The 26784-nt window shown below is 32.7% G+C and overlaps 2 protein-coding genes and 1 long non-coding RNA gene across 6 annotated transcripts; 2 read left to right on the top strand and 1 right to left on the bottom strand.

Annotated features, from left to right (window-relative positions):
- Positions 1 to 477: 477 nt before the first annotated feature.
- Positions 478 to 10265, bottom strand: LOC111044492 (E3 ubiquitin-protein ligase TRAIP). Of its 2 annotated transcripts, none has more exons than XM_022329654.2 (5): positions 10060 to 10265; positions 8914 to 9069; positions 8018 to 8221; positions 2632 to 2782; positions 478 to 1141 (listed from the first exon to the last, which is right to left on the bottom strand). In XM_022329654.2, the coding sequence occupies exons 2-5, from the start codon at positions 9030 to 9032 to the stop codon at positions 851 to 853; spliced, it is 765 nt and encodes a 254-aa protein (XP_022185346.2). In that variant the 5' UTR covers positions 9033 to 9069; positions 10060 to 10265; the 3' UTR covers positions 478 to 850. The 2 variants fall into 2 exon arrangements, with proteins under 2 accessions (XP_022185346.2, XP_039278963.1); XM_039423029.1 differs by lacking the exon at positions 10060 to 10265 and adding an exon at positions 9694 to 9831.
- LOC111044483 lies at positions 9485 to 23331 on the top strand. 3 transcript variants are annotated; one of them, XM_039423030.1, is made up of 2 exons: positions 9485 to 9623; positions 20515 to 23331. In XM_039423030.1, exons 1-2 carry the CDS (start codon positions 9609 to 9611, stop codon positions 21028 to 21030), a joined length of 531 nt encoding a protein of 176 aa, XP_039278964.1. In that variant the 5' UTR covers positions 9485 to 9608; the 3' UTR covers positions 21031 to 23331. The 3 variants fall into 3 exon arrangements, 2 of the variants coding, with proteins under 2 accessions (XP_039278964.1, XP_022185338.2); XM_022329646.2 differs by lacking the exon at positions 9485 to 9623 and adding an exon at positions 10031 to 10194; XR_005570678.1 differs by lacking the exon at positions 9485 to 9623 and adding an exon at positions 10069 to 10256.
- LOC120350336 lies at positions 10679 to 14618 on the top strand. The gene is made up of 3 exons (XR_005570679.1): positions 10679 to 11051; positions 11728 to 11927; positions 13606 to 14618. It is a non-coding gene; the product is annotated as an uncharacterized LOC120350336 (long non-coding RNA).
- Positions 23332 to 26784: the final 3453 nt, after the last annotated feature.

Here is a 26784-nt window from a genome sequence, read left to right as displayed (position 1 = left end):
TTTCTACACATCGACTTCCTTTAGTATACATAATATATCCTTTATGAGTGAATTTTATATGATTCAACCGGTCATATGGGTTGATCGAATAATCAGCTGATTCATTCAGTATTGGTTCGGATAATTATCGATTTATCCAAGATCGACTAATTCTTTTCAAAACGTAAACAAGTAACTCTAACCTCAATGTTCATGCATTTTATTTTATTTTTATTTTTGTAATCCGCCAATAACAATTATGCCGCTTTATAATTTTTTGATCTTACCAATGAGTTCTCATAATTATTAAATCACAATAATACATATTTTCTTATCGTTGTTGATAATGCTATTACTCCTAATCACTAATAATACTTGATTTGAGTTGATTTACTCTTTAGATAGGTCTAACCTTCTTTCCAATTTTATAGTTCTATTACATTTTATTGGCTCATTTAGAAATATTTGGTGGTTTCAAATTACCACGTGACAATGTATATACCACAAAAAATTCAAATTTTAGCCTTCAAACTAAAAACAACAGGCTGAATTGAGAAGAAAAATGTTGGCAGAAAATCAACCTGGACTCGCCTGCATCCTCTGCTTCACCTATATAAAGGCATATATTTTCTGATATTCTGGCATAATTGCATTTGATCGTTTTTGGATACCTATGAAATTTACATAAGAAATAATAGTGTGAAATAAAAAAGAATTAAAACGAAAAATAAAACATTTCAACAGAGGTTTCAGTAGAACAGAGTCTGTTGCTAAAAGTCCAACTTGGAGTGTGGGGGATGATAAAACTCACTTTAATTATAAATATAGAGTTGTTGAGGAGTCAACCGTCTTTTTTTTAAACTTGCTCAGATCAACCAACGTGTTCAATATGTGAAGTGTTATGGTGTGTATGAGACTCTCTATTATTCCTCCGCTTCACTTTTTTTATTATTCTAGATTGGGATGAGACTTTCAATATTGGTTGCCGTAAGCAACTCCTTCCATCATCCCTTGCCGATGCAGTGGAGCCTGTGAAAATTCGCTTCAGAGGGTTCCGGTTGCCTTCATGAATCTTACCAGCAGTTGGCAAAATGATGAGAGAGTCGTCGGAACTTTCACATGACAAATATTGTGGCTGCTCAGTTTCTTCTTCTCCATTACCCTGGAAAATATAAGTTGATCAAAAATATTAGTTTCAAGTTAAGTGGTCTCAATCAGCTCTAGCTGATTTAAAACTAATGACAAATCAATAAGAATGATGAGCATGAGAGCAAGAACTAGATTTCTAAAATAGGGAAGGGGAAGGAAACTATGGTAATGTACCCGATATATGGAGTGTTATGGTGTGCATAAAATTTTGTGAATCTGATTCCAGGTTTATTGCCTTCTTTTTTCTTATTCGTCCTAAAAACGAGGGTATTTTGACATATCTTCCTGTCTTCCTGGCTCCTAAATTATTGGAATGAGGGAGAATCAGTCATTATAAAAAGTCATCTTGCTTATGCAAACACAGAGGACTCATGATTTTGATGTCGTCTGTAATTTGGTTGCCGTCTGTAATTTGGTTGCCGTTCTTTCCACTACTTGAATCATCATAATAAATATTCTCAATATATATACTAGAAATATTTCGTCTCATATTAAACGCATATATATAATATACATAGGATAACAACACATGAAAGGACAATTAATAAACTCTAAAATTACTCATATATTTTTTGTCAACAAATGTGTCTTCAAGTGAACCATATCTATTCATATATATTATACAATAGCATCAAAATAATAATTACCTAAGAAGTTTGTTACTTTAGAGATGTTTTGTGAAATACAGATACGTTTTAATGATAATTGGATAATTTTCAGCCCAATATAGCTAGGGATGCCAAGGCGATTATTCCTGCTACCTTAGTAGAGAATAATTGCTCATTTTATCTGATCATGTAAATTGGAGAGCTATATTTAGAATTAAGCTTAATTGAAAGATATGTTCAATAAAATCTCATACTAAACAATTTTTAGCTGTATTATTAGCTGAACATTGGATGTACAGTCCGGGTCCTCTCCAGCTTTGCCTATCGGCGGAGGGCCACTGGGCCACTAGACTATAATACTACCCGTTCAAAAACATCACTTTTGAAAATGTATCTTTCCATAAGCAACAGATGCTCTTTTGTATCTTCTCAAAAGCAACGTGTTGCATCCGAAAAGATATACACAAAAGGAGCATTTTGGAGTTGTGTCATTTTAGTACAACACAGTTTACAGTTCCGGTCCGGCTTATATTTGAAAATTTTCAGTGGAAGCCTATCAGCTGACATTCATTCAACATGCTCTTTCCATTGATGGTGATAAGTTGCAACTTTCTCATTCATGGAGAATTTCTGTGTGTATGGAGCTTCCTTCAATGAAGCTCTGTATGGAGCTTTTTCTCTAGAGATCTAGGTACTCTGGAGCCCTATTCTCTTGTAAAAGTATAAATATTACTCCGCTAACCATAACTTGCCTATATGCCGTTTCAAAGTCACGGAGGCAAAGCTACGGGACGCATACTCTATGAAAAATTGATAACGAGGTTATCTTTTTATGAGATACTTGTGAATAAATAAGTTTTTCTTCCCGCTCTCATATACAAAATTCTATAATTACCCCGCTGAAAGAAGCAATAATATTTTCTGATGCTTCATTTTTGGGAGACAATGGATCATATGCACTGCAGCTCTTTTCCAGTGATGCCACTTTTTCCTTCATTGAGCAGATTGCCTGTTCAAGTTCTTTGGAAGCATCTACTACTTTTTGTCTGCAAAACAATAAAATTCAACAATATAACATTTAAAAACTGGAGTTTGAAATTATTAGTAGTTAGTGGTCTAAATAATACAATTTTTAACAAAAAATGCTCCTTAAAAAATAGCTCATGCTAACCCTTCCAGATTTTTAAAACATAACTTTTCTGTGAGTTAATGTAAGGTAGAATTGTTTATAATTTGGCCAAAGAATCTAAATTTTCCTTCAATTTATGGTCAGTTTTATTATGGTTAAAAACTACCTAGTTGGCTAGATCTGGTTGAACATTATCAATAGTATGCATCTCTAGAGTTTTTCCTTTGTAGTACGGTAGTTATATAGTTTACTCTTTAGCGAACCAATAACTGATAAACTATAAAAATAAGAGTTTCTTGGTTAGCACTTATAACAGAACTACTTACTAAAAGCAGACTGAAATATTCTATTTAAATAATATTATTTAACAAGTTATAATTGAATAAGTAATATATTTTTCAGGTAGACCTATTACTTTTTACAATTACACAATTAGATTTTTGAAAATGAACACGAGTTTTAGTTGATGTATAACTATAATAGTCATATATTAAAGTACAATTATAACTTACATATTTTATATAATATCTCCGATAAAGTAATTTATTATGCTACTTGAATGTTTAATTATCATAGGGAATTACTAGTGTACCATATTTATATATCTTTTAACTAGACCATGCACTAGGTCGGTGGAGCAGCGCGACGCGGTGCGGAGAATTTTCGACTTGGAATTAAATACATGTGATCAAGTGTACCTCCGTTCACTAGGAACGCGGCGCGGCGCGGATCTCGAAAAGTCTGTGGTCTTTTCGGGGTTGGAACCGCGTCGTGCCGCGTCACGGAGCGCTCCTTGTGCACAGAGGGTAGGTCGGAATTTTTCCGCGCTCGGATAACTTCGTGAGGGCTCGGCTGTTTCCGATATCTGCATCTTTCGAATATGGCCAGGCTACAGTAACTAGCCTATAAAAAAATAGTTACTGGTTATTGAGCTAGAGTTAGCAAGTTCTCACTTCTGACTTAGGTACTGATGGCCAAAGTCGTTGTTCTACAATAACTTCAGAAAGGATTAATCAATCAGCTTCAAATTTTGAACACATATTCTTCAAACAGGTCAAGTTCGTTGGACATCAAAATCAACACACTCCTTTGTCCTTTTCAGGATATAAAAATAACATTGAAAGTGCCTAAGAGAAATAACGTTATGATTTATCATTTAGTCAGCTGAAGTATTCATTGCATGCAATTACTAGTTTTTCCACTCATAACATCAGCTGAGGCAATTTGAGAGCTATCACACGCGCTGAAAAATTATTCCAGCTCTTTTATAGGCCTATCTATATCTATATAAATAAAAATCGAGCCTCAGTTTTTGACATTCAATAACTTTTTTATGTGTGCACCGAATTTGATGATTTTTTGTAGTTATGTTTGTTATATTCAGGAGCAGGTTTATGGCCTATCAAATTTATGATCCGACTTCAGGACTCTTTCCCACGGTCCTTCAAAGTTTACATGTAATCCTTATGGGAGAAGATTTGTGAGCTGACCACACACCGAAATAAAAATCAGTTATCTTAATCATTGCATCATCCAACAACTGTTGATCTGTTTATTTTCTTTCTACTGATTCACAAAATTCTAATTCTAATAATAATGCCGCGGTACGAACGACGACCAGACTTGTAGAACTCGAAATGCTGTAAATTTAGAATATGCACAGGAAAATCAGCAGCAAGGAGATATACCATTCAATTTCCCAGCAAGCTGCATTCAACTACCGTATCTAAAAATACAAACTGCTTCACAACTAACTGAGAAGTAGTAATTAGGGATTTAGGAAGTCTATATTGAGATATAAATGTGAATACTGATTGTTTTCATAAAAATGTAGTGCATCAGATTAAGCTAAGGCTGAGCACACCTGAGGAGGCGCGGCTTGGTGATACAAAGTGTTGATCTTATGGAGATTACCTTATCACACCCTTCCACACCATGCCCGATCCAGTGTGTGTGAGTTCTTCCATTAAAACCAATAAGCAAGAAGCACTTGGATGCAGAATGCCGCATCGCGCCTCCTCAGGTGTGCATCCAGCTAGAGTTTGCCATGAGATGCATTAACTATTTGGCGGTACAAAGTTCGCCGGGCCAGCTAGTACAACATAATTCACAACTTTTACATCAACAAAATGATACGGCTTAATAATCAATGTGCGGTTTCTGCCATTTATTTTCTTTTGGAACTCAGTATCGAAATACTAACGAAATGTATCATAAATTTGGATTCATATAAGCATAAGATTTTGAAGCAACAGAGAATATTTGAAGAGTAATTTTTCATTTCAAATAGGATCCCCAATAAAACCTACTGTCAAATTAGTAAGAGAAGTATTCAGTTGTTTACAGAATTTTCATCAACTCTGTATAATTGAAAGTTGCGGGCTTCAAAGATTACAATACAACAGTTCTTGAGCGAGTTCTCCAACCCAGGGGGTCGGGTCACTATTACATAGTTACTCTACCAAGCAGCTGTACAGTTCAGTAAAAATAAGGTGTTCCGTCGTCTTCCAGTTCACATTCTGATCATCAATTACCTACGATTACGGTAGGGCTAATAAGTTACATATTCTTACTACATCTTATCGGATAAATAAAAAAATGTGATGTACGGTACCCACATTTTTTCCCTTTTTCTTTAGTTCCTCTTCCTCTGCTTAAACCACAACTGCCAAAAATAAGATTTATTCATCTGAGTCATCATCTATCACTCACGTCTTGCCACTTTATCACAACCTCAAATAAGAACTGACTTCAACAACTATGTCTTACTCAAATTAGAACTCTAACCTCAACAACTATGTCCAACCTCAAATCGCAATTGACGTCACAAACAGCTAGTCCAAAACGGCACCGCGCCGCGCTGCGCTTGCAGTGCACGGACCTTCCATTTTCCGCTCTCCTGCGCGCCGCGCCGCCCCACCGACCTAAATAGGTCTGGTTTGAATAGTTGAAAGTAGACATCACATCTTCACATTTAAAAATTGAAAATGATGAATTCAAGGACTTATCGGATAGTTGGAAATTCATTGTATGAATAGAACTTTAGTGCACGCTCTCCTTTATATAAACACAGCTAGTTCCGAGCACTCATGATATTTTCACATGTCAATTACTCATTCCTTTTTTACACATGAAAATGACATGAGTGCTCGAACTTAGTTGTGTTTATATAATACTGAGGGTGATGCCCACATAAGCTCATAGGCTTGTGCGTGGGTAATGAGTGAGAGGGATGATGATGAGAGATGACGACTACTTTTTAGGTAATCGGGACCGACGGATTATCGTCTCCTCCGAAAGACTATATCTATGTGATTGCGCTGTGGTCAAAAACTTTTTAACCCGGTCGAGATTCAAACTTGTGTTCTCTTCATTATTAGATCAGCGCGTTATCACTTACTCCAACGAGCCACACGTTATATATAAAAATAAGGTTAAAAATAACGAGAGTACTATTTATTTTTATATACTATTTGAATATTTTATTTATATATATTCACTAGTCGAGAAGTCAAGTTGATAGTCAATTCCCTTCACTTTTCAATTGTTTTTTCTCTATTTGTACAATGAATTTTCAACTATTCCATAAGTCCTTAAATTCATTATTTTTAATTTTTAAATGTGAAGATGTGATGTCTTCTTTCAACTATTCAAACCATTTGAAGTGAACTATTATATAATTATTATTTAGCCACGTTTGATGTGCTCTCAAGTGAATTTTCGTGAATTGATAATGTGATTGATATATTCTCAATTCAAGTTTCACTACAATTGGTTCATTACTATCATTACCATGATAAAATTACCTAAATCATCATTTAAAATCTCTTTGTACAAATTTCGTACCGTACCTGAAATGTCTCAAATCATTTCAGGAGAATTTATTCGTAATAATATTTTGACCTAGTTATTGATGTCATAGGATCTGAGGTTGAGAAACCAGCACCATGGTCCATGCTATTTGAGGATGACATTGTGCTCTGCGAAGCGACTAGAAACCAGTTGGAAGGGAGATTGGAAAGCTGGGGAAAAGCGCTTGAGGAAAGAGGCATGAGAATAAGCCGGACAAAGACAGAGTACATGGCATTCGGGGACGATGACGAACTGACCGAGGAACTGGATGGAAGGCAACACAAATCATCTGTGAGCTTCAAGTATCTGGGTTCAAGTTTGCAAAAGGACGGTGGGCTGGATGCGGAAATACAGCATAGACTGAATTGCGGATGGTTCAACTGGAGAAGGATGAGTAGTATGTGCTCTGTGATAAGAGAGTGAACTGTAATAGAGACTGAACTACAGAGAGTTCACTCTCTGGCATGAGGCAAATCTTGATAGAGAGTGAACTTTATCTACTTTAAGTGTAAATAAAGTGTACAGATCGGTGGTGAGAAAAGCTACGGTATGTTGTATGGTGCGGAAACCTGGCCTGCTTCAAAGAGGCAAGAGAAGAAAATGGAAGTGGCTGAGATGAGAATGCTGAGATGAATGTGTGTGGTCACGAGAAGGGATAGGATTCATAATGAGATGATTAGATGTACAGTTGAGGTGAGACCATGTTGGGTAGGAGTAGGAAGATGCAGGAAGCCAGGATGAGGTGGTTTGGACATGTGCAGAGACGTGCATTATGTGGGATGGAGGGTGCAAGATTTGGATCTGGGTGGGAAGTGAGGGCGAGGAAGGCCAAGGATGAGGCAGAGTGGAGGTTGATTTGCGGGAGAAAGGTTTATCATTTGTGATAAAGAATCAATCAATCAATCAATAAAGGATTGGAGACGCGGGAGGAAATGGACAGGATTTTGTGGAGGAGACGGCTGAAGGAAGGAAATGCCGACCTCATATGATTGGGATAAGGCTTAGCCAAAGAATATTAATATTATTTTCCAATTTGTAGGACACTATATGAACTGAATAGCATTCACCAAAAAAATTAAATTATAATACGTTACAACTTCAAATGGTTGATCTACTTCGTACGCTATAAATAATACAGTAACCTACATGCAGCAGTTAAACAATTATTGCTTCATATATCATTAAAAAAACTATACCGATATAACTGAAGTAAATTAAAAAATATATCTTCTCCTAAATAGATGATTCTTCCGCCCAGGGAGGGAGCTCACTAGAATTTTATTGATGAACATAAACGCACCTTAATTCTTCAACTAGATGGAAGTTTTGTTGTCTTTCAGAGTTCATTTTTTCTATTTCTTCGGTCTTTTCATGCAATTCCATTTCTAAGCCATCAATCAGAGATGCTACTGCGCTGGATTCATTCTCATCAGACATATTGAAAAATATACGATAGATTTTCTTCTTAGACGCTCTTTGTCTACATTGGGGACACGTATCTGACCTGGAAAATTATTACATTTTTATGTGAGGATTTGGAAAGCTTGTTAATAAGGACATAACAAATAACTTGAAGAGTTCAGTCTTCAAATGAACTGAGCGTGCACTTCATTTGAAAACTGCATACAAAATATTGCAAATGCACAAAAATCATTTTTGTATTTCAAATTATAATATTTTGCTGATCAGTTTCATCGACATATTTTTTATGATAACCTATTATAAGAAAAATGCAAAAGTGAATTTTCTCAATTTGGCAAAAATCGCAGAAAACTGAAAGGGAACAGGAAATCCGTGGTTTTCCGGGCATTCTGTAGAAACCTCAAGAGATATAGACATATCAGTCATTTTTTTGTATTCAATTTGTCCTATACTAGAAACATTGCACGAAAAAATCAGCGTGTCAAGTGTTTTTTCCAGCAAAAAATACCTGAGACTGGACTAATATATATTTTTATGTCAACGGAAATTCTGCTCAGAATTTTTTTTCAATCATCTTAATGCATAAAATTAAAAGCTTTTACAAAATTTCAACTTTCCTTTGTGTACCGGTACGGTATCTCATTACTTAACTATTTTATATTTTATTAATGTTTCACAAAGCATAATATCACTATACTATTGCAATTTATGGAAACATATTAAGAATTATAAGAATTATTATAGCAGAAGATGATTTGAAGAACTTCTACTAACCTTTCCAGCCATTTCGTTAAACATTGATGATGAAAGATATGGCCACATTTGGTTGCAAATATAATTTCCCTATCTTCGCCATTAAATAGTTCTTCGCATATCGCACAGGTGATTCGCATTTTAAAAGTTTTTTTTAACAAATAAAATTCGAGGAGTCTGGAACATGAATAATAATTTTATTCGATGAGTTTTAATAATATTTCATTACTTTGGAATTCCAGTTAAAATGAGCTATTACACAAAAGTAAGGTGAGATAATCACAAAAATTTTAGTTTTTCTTCCCAAGCCAAAGAAATTTCCAATTTCACAATTTTATTTGATTAAATTTCCAAAGAACGTGGACATTTTTTTCCTAATTATATATTAACCTTATTTTTAAAATCTAATAATAATTGTACACTTGTTGTGCTGATAAACCTCTTAATAATCTTGTGTGATAATATTGCAGTCAATGTTGCTGTTGCAATTTAATATAGGTAGGATATTTTGTGTGGCATAAAGTGTATATAGACTACCTACTATAATATTGTATGATTGTTGTTCTTTCAAAGGTTGCTGTTTTTAGGTACGGTACGGTAGTGTAACTTTATGTCAACATATCACAACTTTTTTGGGCATGTTCTGCTAGAAGACAGATCCTACGTTACCTCTATGCAGCTTTACCTGCCTACATAAAAGCAGCCGAAGGTCCAAAATGATACATGAAGAGGTACCGTACTGTCTCCAATGAAATTAAAGCATTACCGGTACATTAGCCTAAAGTCTGATGTAAAACATACCATCAGTGTTACTGAGGTTGACTACGATTTATTAACGTTTGATGTTTATTAGTAGTCAGTAGAATAGTCTAGATTAGTAGACTTTGATTGGTTGCTTTTCTAGAAATAGAAATGACGATTATTAATTCAATAAGAAATATATGGTACGGCTCATACTTAAACTTTGATCAGATTTTTTACTCAAGAGTGGGCTACCTATCGTACTCTACTTAAACTTATCTATTGCTTTGAATTATTGAGATTACTTTTTGGCTTATCGGCCTACTTTGCCAGTTAATTAATATTTTCATTGCTTCTCTTATCTTTCCCTCTGCTTGGATGTAAATATAAGTGGATTTTACTGGATGAAGTAGCTTTAATACTTACAAGCAATTCGAAGAAATATTCTGTATTTTGTGTGATGTATTCTTCTATTAATTAAAATTGTTTTTTTACGACATCCGAATTTTATCAAAAATGGAAGGTTTTTTTATAATTTTGTTGTGCTTTAATATTTATCAGGTGATTGCCAAACATTTTTGGATTAATAAGATAACCAAATGTGATCTATAAATGGTTAACAGGTTTGTAGTAAAGTGATTCAGCTGGTATATTAAATGGCTGCAATCGTAGCTGTAACAATAAATATTGTTACAATTATGAGTGATGAGAATTATGCAAATTAGCCTGAGAAGTTAGCCTGTTATAAAAATGGATCGTGCTGTTCTGCTTTTCTGTGTTGTGTTGTGTTGACTCTGTAAGTGTGTGCGTAGAAGCTAGGATCCTAGGAATAACATCAATTTTCCTGGAGCAACAGTCTAGTTCATGAACCTTGCTTTTTGCGTTGTGTAGTGTCGACTCTATAGGTGTGTGTGTAGAAGTTGTGGGAAGATCAACGATTTTCCTAGAATATAAGTCTGGTTCACAACCTTATAAGGCAAGGAATTTATAGCTGCCTAGGAAAAATAGCTGTCACTTGGTGGGAGAATGTATCTTAAATTGTAGTTGTAACGTCCCTTTCTATTGGTGGAAATTTTTCTAGAGAATAGTAACTGCCAATCACAGTTGGTGTTGGTTAGGTCTATTTAGTATGGACGATCTCACAGCTGTCCACCTCAAGACGAGAAAAGCGTAGTGGACTCACTCAGCGTCTGTCGACTGTCATTAGCAGTACTAAATGTAGTCTGTTCAGAACTTTGTATTAATCATGGCTGCCATGCCAGCTTTAGGCTTTTTTTTAGTATTTGGCTCTGGAACCTTTTGTTCCAGCAGCATTTTTAGTCTTTTGCCTCTGTAGTCGCTTTAATTGAGAAGAGAGAGAGAGAGTATCAAATTGTCACCTCACAATGGAGATTTTTCTCCTATAACCGCTACTAAAGGTACGTCATAGATTTTTAATATAATTAAGGAAATTATCTTCAATGAAAGCTTCCATCAAAGTATTTATTGTAATGTACCGTAATTAAAGTGTAAAAATTGAGAATAGTCCTTTTGATTTGAATGGAAGATGGAAATGGTAATTCAAACTGAAAAATGTTGTAAGAAAATGAACGGTATATGTTTTGTAGAAATATAGAGTGCCTATTAGAAGGAATTAAGATATTTTTGGCTTGTATTATTTCTGAAGAGAAAGCTATTATTATTTATAAAAATAGATCTGTCAATTTGTGAGATTTTCAGAGACTGTATTTTATGATTAATTCTATTAGTAATTTTATCATCTTTATTTGTCATATTTGAAATCATTTCAATGATTTTGATTAGGGAGAAATCACCTAAATATCATATAATTTTTCAAGAGAATCTTTTTGATATTAAACAACTATACTCGAAAGTTGATATGGAAAGTTGTTCAATCAACTTGTGAATTATGTACTATGTAGGCCTATTATGGAAGACTATGCACTCATCGCTTTGTGTATAGGGCGTAACCCTTATTACAAATAAATTCTATTCTTTTAAATCAAGAGATTGAAGTAGGTAATGCCTTGATTTTATTATATAACTGAAGTTAAGTTATTTGTATTATCCTAGTTTATTTTTTTATTCTAACAGCGGTGTAAGTACGGGAACATCAAGTATGGGATCAACGTACGAATCCATCATTTCATGGGTTCATGAGCGTGTGTCTTTAAGCCGCTGAGACGCCTCTGAATCGATGGCCGTCCTAGCTTGGGGTATGCTGTCTCCTGTCCATCTGGACGTGTAGAGCTCGATCACCGAGCCTAGATTCAATTTGAAGAAACAGCTATGAGGTAACAACTTTTTCCAAATTAAACGAACGTCCCAGGAACTCCGGATGTGACAAAATGGGTTTTAGTGACGACAGACTTTCAATCAAGTAAAACGTGCAGAATTAGACTTTTGTTAAATCATAATTTTGAGATATTATTGGGGATAGATAGATTATTAATTTTATTAATTTGGTTTGAGTAATAGATTTTCGGTTGTATCTTTACATTGAAAAGTGAGGCCATATTTTCTCTGTAAGGATCCAGCTGGGAATTTTAGTTTTCTTTAAATTTATAAATAATTATAATCTTCTAAACTACTAAAAGTTGAATGAGTACATGAATTTTTAAATGTCCCTTATTGATTAAATTAATGTTTTAAAATAATTCTCATCTTAAAGTTGTAAAGGATCAAATGAAGTTTCAAGGACCCTAACCTTTCCTAAATTTGTTTTGATGACATATATTTTTCGAATAGTTTTTTTTTAAGGTAGTATACCATGATGTGATACTTGAGGAATGTTTGTCCTTGCAGCGTTCATGATATAAAGATACTAATAGTTATTATTGGGGGGGATCATTAATATTTGATAATGTTTTGATAGTGTTTTAAAGTTTCCAAGTGTGTTCAAAATTTAATGTTCTAAGAATTTTATGAATTTTATGTGGATCTTTTCTTAAAGTATTTATTCTTATTTATGATTAACTTCTGAGACATATCGATGATAATTTTCAATAATTGCTCTTTTGAAATTAGAGTCCTTTAAGCTTTTATGATTCAATCTAAAACGTTTTAAAATGTAGAGCATACAGAGTAGGTTATTACCGAATTAAGTATATCAGAGATAACTTTCTAAATTTAGTAATTTTATTTTCGGTTTTCATGATTCTTCTTCTTGTTTTATTTGTTGTTTATTGATTTCTTTGTTTTATTAACTTCTTTGTTTTATTAATTGTTGAATTCACTGTAAGAGGTGACAATATAATTGATACCTTCTCTCTATTTCGTTGTCTCTCTTGTCATTTCTGGTTTCCCGTTCTCTAGCACTAGGTATGTTTATCAAGCATCCCTTTTATTAAGTTATATTGTGTGTGCTTCTAAATTCTAAATTCAAAATTAACTTTCTAAATTCATAGCACGGCACAATTCGCTGCGCCACTCTGCTGCTTTTGCTCCTTTTATTGACTTATTATGTTAATTTCAAATCAGTTTATTCATAAAATTGATAAACATTCTTATGGCTAATGAATGCTTGATTCCAGAAATGAGTATTGAAGTTTGGAGCAGCATACAAATGCTGAAGATAAACTAATTGAAGTTGAATTTTTTATTATTTTATTAATGTGATCAATATTAATATTTTCCCTGTCTGTGTTTCCATTTAGCTTGAGCTAGGGCACTCAAGGCATTATACTGGTGTAGGGACAATTCTATTTTTTGAGATTCTTATAGAAAATGACATGTTAGGGACAGTCAGAAATTTAGTAGAAGCTATGATATGTCAGAAGACTGTAGTGACAGTAGCACTTCAGATTGTAGCCTGGATAATTGAGAATCAAGTTGAAGGAAGGTTAGATTTGAGGAGTATAGCAGAAAAATAATAATTAATTGATTGATTTAGTTGAATTTATTTTGTTTGTTTGAGTTTCAATGTTGTGTTTAAATTAGTCCTTGCATCTTCTAATGAAAACCTAATTTCAGTGTTGCATCAAAGACCACCAAGTCTTGTGAATGGCGATTTTGCGTTTGATTGAGCTGATAGACGATGGCTGCAGTGTTGAGTCTTGATGTTGTCCGTGATGCTGATCTTCAATAGCGGGTCTGGTGAGCCAACATACTGTAAGGTTGGTGCCGAGACAAACATTGTCTATCCTTTATTATATTGTTTGAGATGTTCGTCTATCAAAATTTAGTTATCTGATTAGTACTGGAATTTCAGTTGTTTGATAATATTTCATTGTTAGGGTCAGTAATGTGCTATAAAAATATAGGGTGTATTTTGTGGTCTGGCATTGTGAAGAGAGTTGTCAGACGTGATAGGGTTTGTTAACGTTTCCTTTAGGCTGTGGTAATTTTTTTTTGAGCTTAGATAGGTAGATGTGAGAAATCTTATCTGTTGAAGTTGTAGTTTTGTTTGATGAATTAAGTATCTGGAGTGAGTGTCGCCAGTTGTAAGGGGCACTACTCAGATGAGGTCCATATGACAAATCAAGGTTAATAGCTGGGACTATCCTTGTTGTATTTGTGGAATGGAAGATAGAATTTTAGCAAAAGGTACTCAGAGTAGTATGAGCTAAAATTGGGTTATTCTGTTGAATGGTGTGGTTCCTTTCTGAAGATTTATGGGGGTCTGAAGAAAATAGATGGAATGCTAACCAAGATCAGGATTTTTTTTTGAAATTTTAGGGTAAGCCTCAGTTGAAAGGTTCGTTAGATTGATAGCTGGGAATGGCCACAATACACTGTCAAAATTTATTTTCAATTTCTGGGGATAAATTTTTTTTCTAAATAATGTGGGTAGTGAAAATCAAAAATTTAATTTAATAGGGAAAGTTAAATTGTTAATAAATAAGTCAATTTGAATCAAAATTAAGTATAATGAATGAGAGAAAATTTAGAAAGTTTATAGAGTTCGAATTTGGATTTTATAATAATAAATATTATACTGCTATAGTTAATTTGGTGATGCAGACAGTGGAAAGTAATTTATTTCAATACAGAGAATTGGGGAAATTAAAAATAAATAAATAATATTTGAATTGTATGGTGATAATTGATTATGAGAATTAATTTTACTTGGTGATAGGATAATTGATTATTTTTTGTTGCAGTATTGTGAGGATAAATTAGGGAGATTCAATAAATTATAGTGTTGGTTTAGTATGGTGACCTTGAATTTTTATAGATATTATTTGATGGGTAATAATAAAGTGAAGAATAATAATTGAATAAGATAGACAGGATATAGAATCATGTCCTATATTAATTGCAGCAAAAGTTGATTAATATTACAAGGGGAAGAAACGGGAAAAGGTAGAATATTAGGAAAAGTAGTTCTTTAATATAACATAAACGTGGAAAAATGATTGAATAAAACAAAAAAATAGAAAATAGGAAACGGGAAGAAAATCTAGGTAACTCAATTTTTCACAACTTTTGTGATGATAAAAAAAAAAGGGAATATGTAACGGGAAATGGAACAGGTTTCAGTACGGTAGAATATGGGGACTATTTTCATTAATCTTGGGAATATGCTTATGTTGTTTGCTTTAGCTTGTCTTTGTCAATGGAATTCTTAAAATAAAGGTTTGAGTTTCTGAAGGTTCTTCATTGAGTGTGGTAGGCAGTATAAAATTTTGTTCAAATATTTTTTGTGGAGCTTAGTTCAGTTATATACTAGTCGATAGTGGAAAATTTTCTTTATGATATGATTCAGTGTCTGTTATCATGATCATTGGCCTAGGCGTTTGTACTGTCATATTTCTTCATGTGCTGGAGAAATGAGTTTAATTGAGTATACAAGGAGAAGATAGTAAGTAGTAATTTGATGTGTTGAGAGAATATTGTAGTAAGTTATTTGTTTTGAGTTGCCAAGGTCCATTAGTTGTGATACTGTGGTTGTGCCAAGGTGATAGGAAGCACAAATTGTAGGTATACTGGTGTATGTATATTGTCCTCAAATGTTGCTGTCCCAAGTGAGTAATGAGTAACGGAAATTAAGTGGTAATGATGTACTGAATAGTTGTATCTCTGTTTGTGAAACAGTGAAGATCTTAGTCTTTTCCAAAAGGGAAAATTCAGAATTGTAGCGTAGGTGTTGCTAGGTAATTGTGGGACAATTCGCGATGTCCTTTATCTTTAGCTAAAACCGACGTTATTTTGTTGCACGAAATTGCAAGGAACGAGATACGAGTTGAGAGAGTAGTATAAATGGGTGATATGAGTTTTGTTGCAAAGTTGATACGTGTATCAAGGTCAACGTGTATCATGATACGTAAGCTGCTAACATCGTTGCATGTGAGTTAACTCTGTGTAGTTATTGGCTTCATGACATTGAAAAGCGGTTGCATACGTAGGTCAGGGTTGCTTTGACATGAGGCGGCCGTCAGCTGTTTCAGTGGTGAGATGTCAAATGTCAGTTGCTCGATTTTAACAACTTGTCGAGTTATGAGGGTCTGGTCATATGATTGTGATAATTTGATGATTTTTTTTGATTGGTGGTTTCTATTTAAATTTTTTTTGTTGAGGTTAGCTATGGGATAATCTGATTATGAACTTAACAGCAGAGGATTGATTGGAGAGTCTCTTTAAATATTTTGGTCGTTTTATTAATTTTGATTTTATTTTGTCACTGTTTATTGATGTCTATTACTGGTTGTTTAGCTTCATATGAGACAGGGCCCGTCTAGATGTGGAGTTTGGTAGCCGGTTTTGCACAATTTCTAGTTGACTTTACAAATTTTTTTTTGTGTGTCTCAGGTTGCAAAATTTTACGAGTTTTCCACAAGGTTTTCTTAGATATCTTGATTATTCCAGATTAGTTGATTACCTTCATGGTGATTTGTCTTAACTTTTGTGAGATCGAAATTTGTTGCTAGTCCACTTGGTTAATTAAAAACAATTTTGAACTTGGTTATTTTGCTTGTTCCTCTTGATGTTTATGGCTAGTTCTTTGAAATTCATTAAAAAAAAAAAAAAAATTTTGTTGCTTTCACATGATTGTAGTTCGAGTTTGATTAGTTTGAGATTCATTATTGGTATTTTATTTGAAATTTTGAGGTGAATAATTCCTTTTTGTAGTTATTGCTCTTATACAGGGTGTTACTGATATCATTGTCATGTTGTTTTCTGCCAAATTTTTTACGACTCAACCCGGTGTTCCACACTCAAGAAGGGGGAGTATTGTAACAATAAATATTGTTACAATTATGAGTGATGAGAATTATGCAAATTAGCCTGAGAAGTTAGCCTGTTATAAAAATGGATCGTGCTGTTCTGCTTTTCTGTGTTGTGTTGTGTTGACTCTGTAAGTGTGTGCGTAGAAGCTAGGATCCTAGGAATAACATCAATTTTCCTGGAGCAACAGTCTAGTTCATGAACCTTGCTTTTTGCGTTGTGTAGTGTCGACTCTATAGGTGTGTGTGTAGAAGTTGTGGGAAGATCAACGATTTTCCTAGAATATAAGTCTGGTTCACAACCTTATAAGGCAAGGAATTTATAGCTGCCTAGGAAAAATAGCTGTCACTTGGTGGGAGAATGTATCTTAAATTGTAGTTGTAACGTCCCTTTCTATTGGTGGAAATTTTTCTAGAGAATAGTAACTGCCAATCACAGTTGGTGTTGGTTAGGTCTATTTAGTATGGACGATCTCACAGCTGTCCACCTCAAGACGAGAAAAGCGTAGTGGACTCACTCAGCGTCTGTCGACTGTCATTAGCAGTACTAAATGTAGTCTGTTCAGAACTTTGTATTAATCATGGCTGCCATGCCAGCTTTAGGCTTTTTTTAGTATTTGGCTCTGGAACCTTTTGTTCCAGCAGCATTTTTAGTCTTTTGCCTCTGTAGTCGCTTTAATTGAGAAGAGAGAGAGAGAGTATCAAATTGTCACCTCACAATGGAGATTTTTCTCCTATAACCGCTACTAAAGGTACGTCATAGATTTATAATATAATTAAGGAAATTATCTTCAATGAAAGCTTCCATCAAAGTATTTATTGTAATGTACCGTAATTAAAGTGTAAAAATTGAGAATAGTCCTTTTGATTTGAATGGAAGATGGAAATGGTAATTCAAACTGAAAAATGTTGTAAGAAAATGAACGGTATATGTTTTGTAGAAATATAGAGTGCCTATTAGAAGGAATTAAGATATTTTTGGCTTGTATTATTTCTGAAGAGAAAGCTATTATTATTTATAAAAATAGATCTGTCAATTTGTGAGATTTTCAGAGACTGTATTTTATGATTAATTCTATTAGTAATTTTATCATCTTTATTTGTCATATTTGAAATCATTTCAATGATTTTGATTAGGGAGAAATCACCTAAATATCATATAATTTTTCAAGAGAATCTTTTTGATATTAAACAACTATACTCGAAAGTTGATATGGAAAGTTGTTCAATCAACTTGTGAATTATGTACTATGTAGGCCTATTATGGAAGACTATGCACTCATCGCTTTGTGTATAGGGCGTAACCCTTATTACAAATAAATTCTATTCTTTTAAATCAAGAGATTGAAGTAGGTAATGCCTTGATTTTATTATATAACTGAAGTTAAGTTAATTTGTATTATCCTAGTTTATTTTTTTATTCTAACAGCGGTGTAAGTACGGGAACATCAAGTATGGGATCAACGTACGAATCCATCATTTCATGGGTTCATGAACGTGTGTCTTTAAGCCGCTGAGACGCCTCTGAATCGATGGCCGTCCTAGCTTGGGGTATGCTGTCTCCTGTCCATCTGGACGTGTAGAGCTCGATCACCGAGCCTAGATTCAATTGAAGAAACAGCTATGAGGTAACAACTTTTTCCAAATTAAACGAACGTCCCAGGAACTCCGGATGTGACAAAATGGGTTTTAGTGACGACAGACTTTCAATCAAGTAAAACGTGCGGAATTAGACTTTTGTTAAATCATAATTTTGAGATATTATTGGGGATAGATAGATTATTAATTTTATTAATTTGGTTTGAGTAATAGATTTTCGGTTGTATCTTTACATTGAAAAGTGAGGCCATATTTTCTCTGTAAGGATCCAGCTGGGAATTTCAGTTTTCTTTAAATTTATAAATAATTATAATCTTCTAAACTACTAAAAGTTGAATGAGTACATGAATTTTTAAATGTCCCTTATTGATTAAATTTAATGTTTTAAAATAATTCTCATCTTAAAGTTGTAAAGGATCAAATGAAGTTTCAAGGACCCTAACCTTTCCTAAATTTGTTTTGATGACATATATTTTTGAATAGTTTTTTTTTAAGGTAGTATACCATGATGTGATACTTGAGGAATGTTTGTCCTTGCAGCGTTCATGATATAAAGATACTAAATAGTTATTATTGGGGGGATCATTAATATTTGATAATGTTTTGATAGTGTTTTAAAGTTTCCAAGTGTGTTCAAAATTTAATGTTCTAAGAATTTTATGAATTTTATGTGGATCTTTTCTTAAAATATTTATTCTTATTTATGATTAACTTCTGAGACATATCGATGATAATTTTCAATAATTGCTCTTTTGAAATTAGAGTCCTTTAAGCTTTTATGATTCAATCTAAAACGTTTTAAAATGTAGAGCATACAGAGTAGGTTATTGCCGAATTAAGTATATCAGAGATAACTTTCTAAATTTAGTAATTTTATTTTCGGTTTTCATGATTCTTCTTCTTGTTTTATTTGTTGTTTATTGATTTCTTTGTTTTATTAACTTCTTTGTTTTATTAATTGTTGAATTCACTGTAAGAGGTGACAATATAATTGATACCTTCTCTCTATTTCGTTGTCTCTCTTGTCTTTTCTGGTTTCCCGTTCACTAGCACTAGGTATGTTTATCAAGCATCCCTTTTATTAAGTTATATTGTGTGTGCTTCTAAATTCTAAATTCAAAATTAACTTTCTAAATTCATAGCACGGCTCATAGCAGCTTACACGATTATCTACAGGCCGGCTTTAATTGATTTTTTTCAAATTCATAATAACTAAATCAATTTCATTGACATATAAAATTGAGTATTTCTATGTAGCCTATTATTATGAGCTAATAAATTTATTATTAATCTATAAAGAAATTACTGTTTAAGAAAAAAGGTGATTGTGGAATTTCTGAAAACCATAACATGGCTTTGATTGTATGCTTTCAAACAATTTTTTTTATAGAAAGCGAGTTTATCTTAATGGAGATTATTCACTTAAAAAGTGAAAAAATCGTGCATTTTTTATTATAAGGATATAAAGGAAATGGTTATTTTGTCATAAAGGAAATAACTGTTTCAAACATTTATGGAAATACACAAATGATGCCTGAACTATTGAACCTTGAAATTTTGATTAAAGATTCTGAGTTCACCGAGGATGGAAATGTGGATATGGGATTATTTTCATTGTTATTAATCAATTAATTCTTATTTAATAATTGAAACTAATTTATTCAATTTGTGATTTGAATTTTGCGTTACCGTGTAACTATAAAAGCCCAACCAAACAGGGCGTTCTCCAAGTGACTCCTCAGCTTATATAGTTGGTAGCGAGCGCGGTTGGTTGCGGGTTTTAGACATATCAAACCTATTTTTTGTTGGAAATTTTAAACTCTTATGAAGATTATCGACGTAATTTTAAACAAACTAATAAATAATATATTATTCTATTCTTTGATGTTTCCTGGACATAAGGAGTTTGCATTTTACAACACTAAATTTTCCACAGTACAAAGCACGGGTTACATGCTAGTGCATAATAAAATAAACAAGGAAAGTGAAAACTATACCTAAGTATAAAATTATAAATAATGTTATCCTTCTTCATTAATTGATTATTGAAAGCCATCTCAATCTCTAAATTAACATAAGATTGACTCGCGGGAATAACTTTTGCATTTTTTTACAGATTAATGGCAGAGAACAGGTATTAGATAATACTACTGGAGAACATGATATGACTCTGAACATTGCTGGAGAAGGAACACTTGAAGACAAACCAGTTTTTGAAAATGCTGAGAGTAACAGTGAAACAATTTCGACAGAAAGCTCTCATGTCAATGTGGCGAAAGAGACATCATTGTTCCTGCCCTCAAATGCTGTGGCTTTTAGATACACCAAAAATGACTTTTCACCATGCACAAATTCAACCCTACAACTGTCCTATGAAGTGTATGAGTTATACATTAAATCTACTCACTACTTTATTCTGATTGCATTTCGAGGGGCCCAATTGGTAGTGAAAACAATACGTTGCTTCCTCAATAACCCTGATGATTATGGCGATGAGTGTGTTTCAGAAATAATCAACTCTGCCCAACTAGTCTACATCTATGCAAGTCCCATGATTTTAGAAGTTTTAGACTTATCTAGACTACTCATATCTCTGTTTCAAGCCGTCAAACATGACTGCTTTTTAATCTAAGTTTCTGAAGAGTATGATCTTCAATAGTTATTTGTGCAACTAGTGCGCAAAGTGACAGTTTGCTGCACCAAAAGAAACGTTTACGCACGAGCCGAAGGCGAGTGCAGAATGGTTTCTTGAGTGCAGCAGAGGATCTTTACGCACGTATTTCACATTAAATTTTTCCTACAGTTACCATTGAATATGAAAAGTCGGGGATTATGAGTAAAATGATGGCTGAAATCCCTCAAATGTTTGTCTGTGTAATTTTGTTATTAATAACAACTTTAATTTATTTAAAAATTGATAACCCAATTTAAAATTCATAATTGATAAAAATCAAAATCGAAAGACATGAGAGAAACTATAGCTCCCCACCTCTCTCTAAAAAATGTTCGAGAAAAGTTCAAATCATTTGACAATCTGTTTGGGCGATAGGTGATTATTATTTTTCCCACTTCCATCTGTCAGCACTTGGAGTACACAAAGTAATACTTTGCACTAGTGCGGAAAAGTGATTCTTTGCGTTCTGTAATCAGTGCAGAAATGGTCACTTTCCAAGGTAACTATAGGAAAAATAAAAAGTTTGCATAGTGATATCTCAATAATACCTCATAATAATGAACCCTCCACCAGCCTATTACATGGGAAACCATGACTAGGTATTTCCCCTCTTCCTTTCTATTCAACACACTCTACCATGAAGCCTGTTATTTTGTATTTGAAATTTGTACCTATTTTGATTATACAGTTTTTGTATTTTAATTTTCTTTGCGAGTTTTGTTTTTAAATAAATTTGAGAAATACTGTGTAATTGAATTAAACTTTAACAATTCAAATGTGGAAAAATCTAAAAACTCAAAACATTAGTGCAGGACAGAAAGAAATTCTATATAAAGCAATTTGAAGATACACAAACCAAAAAATAATAGGTGAATGTGAATCAGAGTTATTGTTTTGGATGTTAGTAAGATACGGTAATAATAAGCAAGCAGAGTACTAATAGCAATTCTCTATGAAAATTCAAGTAGCCATATATTAAAATACTTTATTAATAATATAAGCTAATTCTTATGTTATATTTTGAAACACTCTTTAAAATAAAAGAGAATAGCAATAAATTCGTTGGCTACCATTTTCTCTTATGGTATATCACCGCGCGTAGGAAAACTGTGAATAAAAAAATCTTTCAAGTTTTAGTTGAAATCTCTTTAAAAAGTTTCAGTTAAAAACACTCTCAAGTATTTTAGATAAATCTTCATTATTTAAGATATTCAACTGTAAAATTCACTATAATTAATTGTATACGGTAGTAGGCCAATAATTTCCTTCGAAATAACAAAGAAGAGAAATTATTTTTAAAATATGTGAAAAATACATTTCTGTAATAATTAAAAAGTTTGATATGTTGAATTGTTGAATTATATATATTATATATTCCATACCGGTATTATTATTTCGAGTTGGAACAAGAATTTCAACTTACTTCATATAAATGTATACCTAAGTGAAATATATACATCAAAAGCTACGTCTAGTATATTATTCAGCTTCACTAAAAGCTGGTATATTATTTTTGGGAAGAATGATTTCCCAATGCTCAGAAAATATTTTATTATACAAATTATATACAGTGCCTATATTATAACTATATTCTATTGAAATAAAATATTTATTGTTTGTTTATACAGTAGGCCTATGAGATTCATTCAAGAAACTGTATTTATTTTTTCACAAAGGAAACTTTCAAAAGTATTTTAAGCCTAGGTGAGGATGAGGGGATGAATATCTAACGTAGGCTACGGTACGATAATAACGTAGATACTAACGTTTCTATCTACGATGATAGACCAATGGAGAGAAACAAGAAATAACTGTGCACTGTAAAATTATAATTATATCAAATTAAAGAATTAAAATTAAAATTAGAATCTTTACAATAAAGTACCTACTTGCAACTTACTATATACTAAAGTCTTGTCAAATTATAATCTATTTACAGATTTAGATATCGTAGCCTGCTTATTTTTTAAAAGAGTTCAGATTTAATATATCAGGATTTCTAAATTCCTCAGTTGTGTAGAAGGATTTCTTCTTCAACCATGCCTCTAACCATTTTGGGAACTGGGCTGTAATTTATTTAAAACGTTGAGATTCAGATTCAGATGGCTATTGTGTTTCTTAGGTAGTCTATTGTAGATTATATCAACTTTATCTATTTGGATTAATCTAGATAGGATACGGTACCAAGGGCCGTATTACTATACTCCTTGGAGCATAGAATGTGTATTAGGTCACATATCAATAAATTATGAAATTATATATGATGTGTACAATTATTAATTACACCGGTACTTTACAAATTGATACACATTTAAATAAAGTGTTTCAATGGCCTCTTAATAACTAGAGGAAATTCTTTCAAAGGAAATATATCGAGACGTTGTCTCTATAACATGAGTATTGAAAAAGAAACATTGAAATCTATAGGTCGGTCTACTGTAATAATCAACTTGTTACAGGATTTTTACGGTTATTTATGACACTTTAGAATTCTGAAAGAAAGTTGGTGAAAACAACGAAAGTAGTTGGAGCATACATGAAAAAATGTAATATAAGTTAGAATACCGGTACCGGTACCATTTAATCCGATTACAAAATAAATAGGTATTTTACAACAGGGCAGCGGGAGAATTTTTTATCCTTCGAGTTGTTGAAGCAGGGTGTTATATTATTATCTTGATAATCGCATGTTAAAAAACAATCCAATCCATTTTTACATGAAAAAATGCAAGGGCAAACCCCGATTTCATCAGCAAAAAGCTTGTTTTCAGTCCTGAATTAACGCAAACGCAGCTTTCGCGAGCTTTGAATTACATTTTTAATACCAACATAGTTGGGCTATTATAGGTACCTTATTAAGTTCAACAAGTATTTTTGGAAGAAATGGTGTTAGCATAACGGCACTTATTTGATTCGAGGATAATTTTCTACAAAGTAATGAAACATTCGAAAATTCAAATTAATAAAAACAATATGAAAAGTTGTAGTACGGTACCCTTTTATAAAAACTTTAAAATATTTTTAATATAGTTTTTTTATACCGTATTGTTTTTTAATTTGAATAAAATAGCCCATAAAAGTGACGTGATTTTATTCGAAAATCCTTATTATCAATAATATTGTATGACAAAAAGTGAAAACTATACCTAAGTATAAAATTATAAATAATGTTATCCTTCTTCATTAATTGATTATTGAAAGCCATCTCAATCTCTAAATTAACATAAGATTGACTCGCGGGAATAACTTTTGCATTTTTTTACAGATTAATGGCAGAGAACAGGTATTAGATAATACTACTGGAGAACATGATATGACTCTGAACATTGCTGGAGAAGGAACACTTGAAGACAAACCAGTTTTTGAAAATGCTGAGAGTAACAGTGAAACAATTTCGACAGAAAGCTCTCATGTCAATGTGGCGAAAGAGACATCATTGTTCCTGCCCTCAAATGCTGTGGCTTTTAGATACACCAAAAATGACTTTTCACCATGCACAAATTCAACCCTACAACTGTCCTATGAAGTGTATGAGTTATACATTAAATCTACTCACTACTTTATTCTGATTGCATTTCGAGGGGCCCAATTGGTAGTGAAAACAATACGTTGCTTCCTCAATAACCCTGATGATTATGGCGATGAGTGTGTTTCAGAAATAATCAACTCTGCCCAACTAGTCTACATCTATGCAAGTCCCATGATTTTAGAAGTTTTAGACTTATCTAGACTACTCATATCTCTGTTTCAAGCCGTCAAACATGACTGCTTTTTAATCTAAGTTTCTGAAGAGTATGATCTTCAATAGTTATTTGTGCAACTAGTGCGCAAAGTGACAGTTTGCTGCACCAAAAGAAACGTTTACGCACGAGCCGAAGGCGAGTGCAGAATGGTTTCTTGAGTGCAGCAGAGGATCTTTACGCACGTATTTCACATTAAATTTTTCCTACAGTTACCATTGAATATGAAAAGTCGGGGATTATGAGTAAAATGATGGCTGAAATCCCTCAAATGTTTGTCTGTGTAATTTTGTTATTAATAACAACTTTAATTTATTTAAAAATTGATAACCCAATTTAAAATTCATAATTGATAAAAATCAAAATCGAAAGACATGAGAGAAACTATAGCTCCCCACCTCTCTCTAAAAAATGTTCGAGAAAAGTTCAAATCATTTGACAATCTGTTTGGGCGATAGGTGATTATTATTTTTCCCACTTCCATCTGTCAGCACTTGGAGTACACAAAGTAATACTTTGCACTAGTGCGGAAAAGTGATTCTTTGCGTTCTGTAATCAGTGCAGAAATGGTCACTTTCCAAGGTAACTATAGGAAAAATAAAAAGTTTGCATAGTGATATCTCAATAATACCTCATAATAATGAACCCTCCACCAGCCTATTACATGGGAAACCATGACTAGGTATTTCCCCTCTTCCTTTCTATTCAACACACTCTACCATGAAGCCTGTTATTTTGTATTTGAAATTTGTACCTATTTTGATTATACAGTTTTTGTATTTTAATTTTCTTTGCGAGTTTTGTTTTTAAATAAATTTGAGAAATACTGTGTAATTGAATTAAACTTTAACAATTCAAATGTGGAAAAATCTAAAAACTCAAAACATTAGTGCAGGACAGAAAGAAATTCTATATAAAGCAATTTGAAGATACACAAACCAAAAAATAATAGGTGAATGTGAATCAGAGTTATTGTTTTGGATGTTAGTAAGATACGGTAATAATAAGCAAGCAGAGTACTAATAGCAATTCTCTATGAAAATTCAAGTAGCCATATATTAAAATACTTTATTAATAATATAAGCTAATTCTTATGTTATATTTTGAAACACTCTTTAAAATAAAAGAGAATAGCAATAAATTCGTTGGCTACCATTTTCTCTTATGGTATATCACCGCGCGTAGGAAAACTGTGAATAAAAAAATCTTTCAAGTTTTAGTTGAAATCTCTTTAAAAAGTTTCAGTTAAAAACACTCTCAAGTATTTTAGATAAATCTTCATTATTTAAGATATTCAACTGTAAAATTCACTATAATTAATTGTATACGGTAGTAGGCCAATAATTTCCTTCGAAATAACAAAGAAGAGAAATTATTTTTAAAATATGTGAAAAATACATTTCTGTAATAATTAAAAAGTTTGATATGTTGAATTGTTGAATTATATATATTATATATTCCATACCGGTATTATTATTTCGAGTTGGAACAAGAATTTCAACTTACTTCATATAATGTATACCTAAGTGAAATATATACATCAAAAGCTACGTCTAGTATATTATTCAGCTTCACTAAAAGCTGGTATATTATTTTGGGAAGAATGATTTCCCAATGCTCAGAAAATATTTTATTATACAAATTATATACAGTGCCTATATTATAACTATATTCTATTGAAATAAAATATTTATTGTTTGTTTATACAGTAGGCCTATTATTATCATGAGATTCATTCAAGAAACTGTATTTATTTTTCACAAAGGAAACTTTCAAAAGTATTTTAAGCCTAGGTGAGGATGAGGGGATGAATATCTAACGTACGGTACGATAATAACATACCGTAGATACTAACGTTTCTATCTACGATGATAGACCAATGGAGAGAAACAAGAAATAACTGTGCACTGTAAAATTATAATTATATCAAATTAAAGAATTAAAATTAGAATCTTTACAATAAAGTACCTAC

This window comes from Nilaparvata lugens, chromosome 3, assembly GCF_014356525.2.
Source record: "Nilaparvata lugens isolate BPH chromosome 3, ASM1435652v1, whole genome shotgun sequence".
In the NCBI taxonomy this organism is placed as follows: domain Eukaryota; kingdom Metazoa; phylum Arthropoda; class Insecta; order Hemiptera; family Delphacidae; genus Nilaparvata; species Nilaparvata lugens.
Note: the sequence above shows the minus strand (reverse complement) of the source record. Positions and strands in the feature narration are given on the sequence as shown.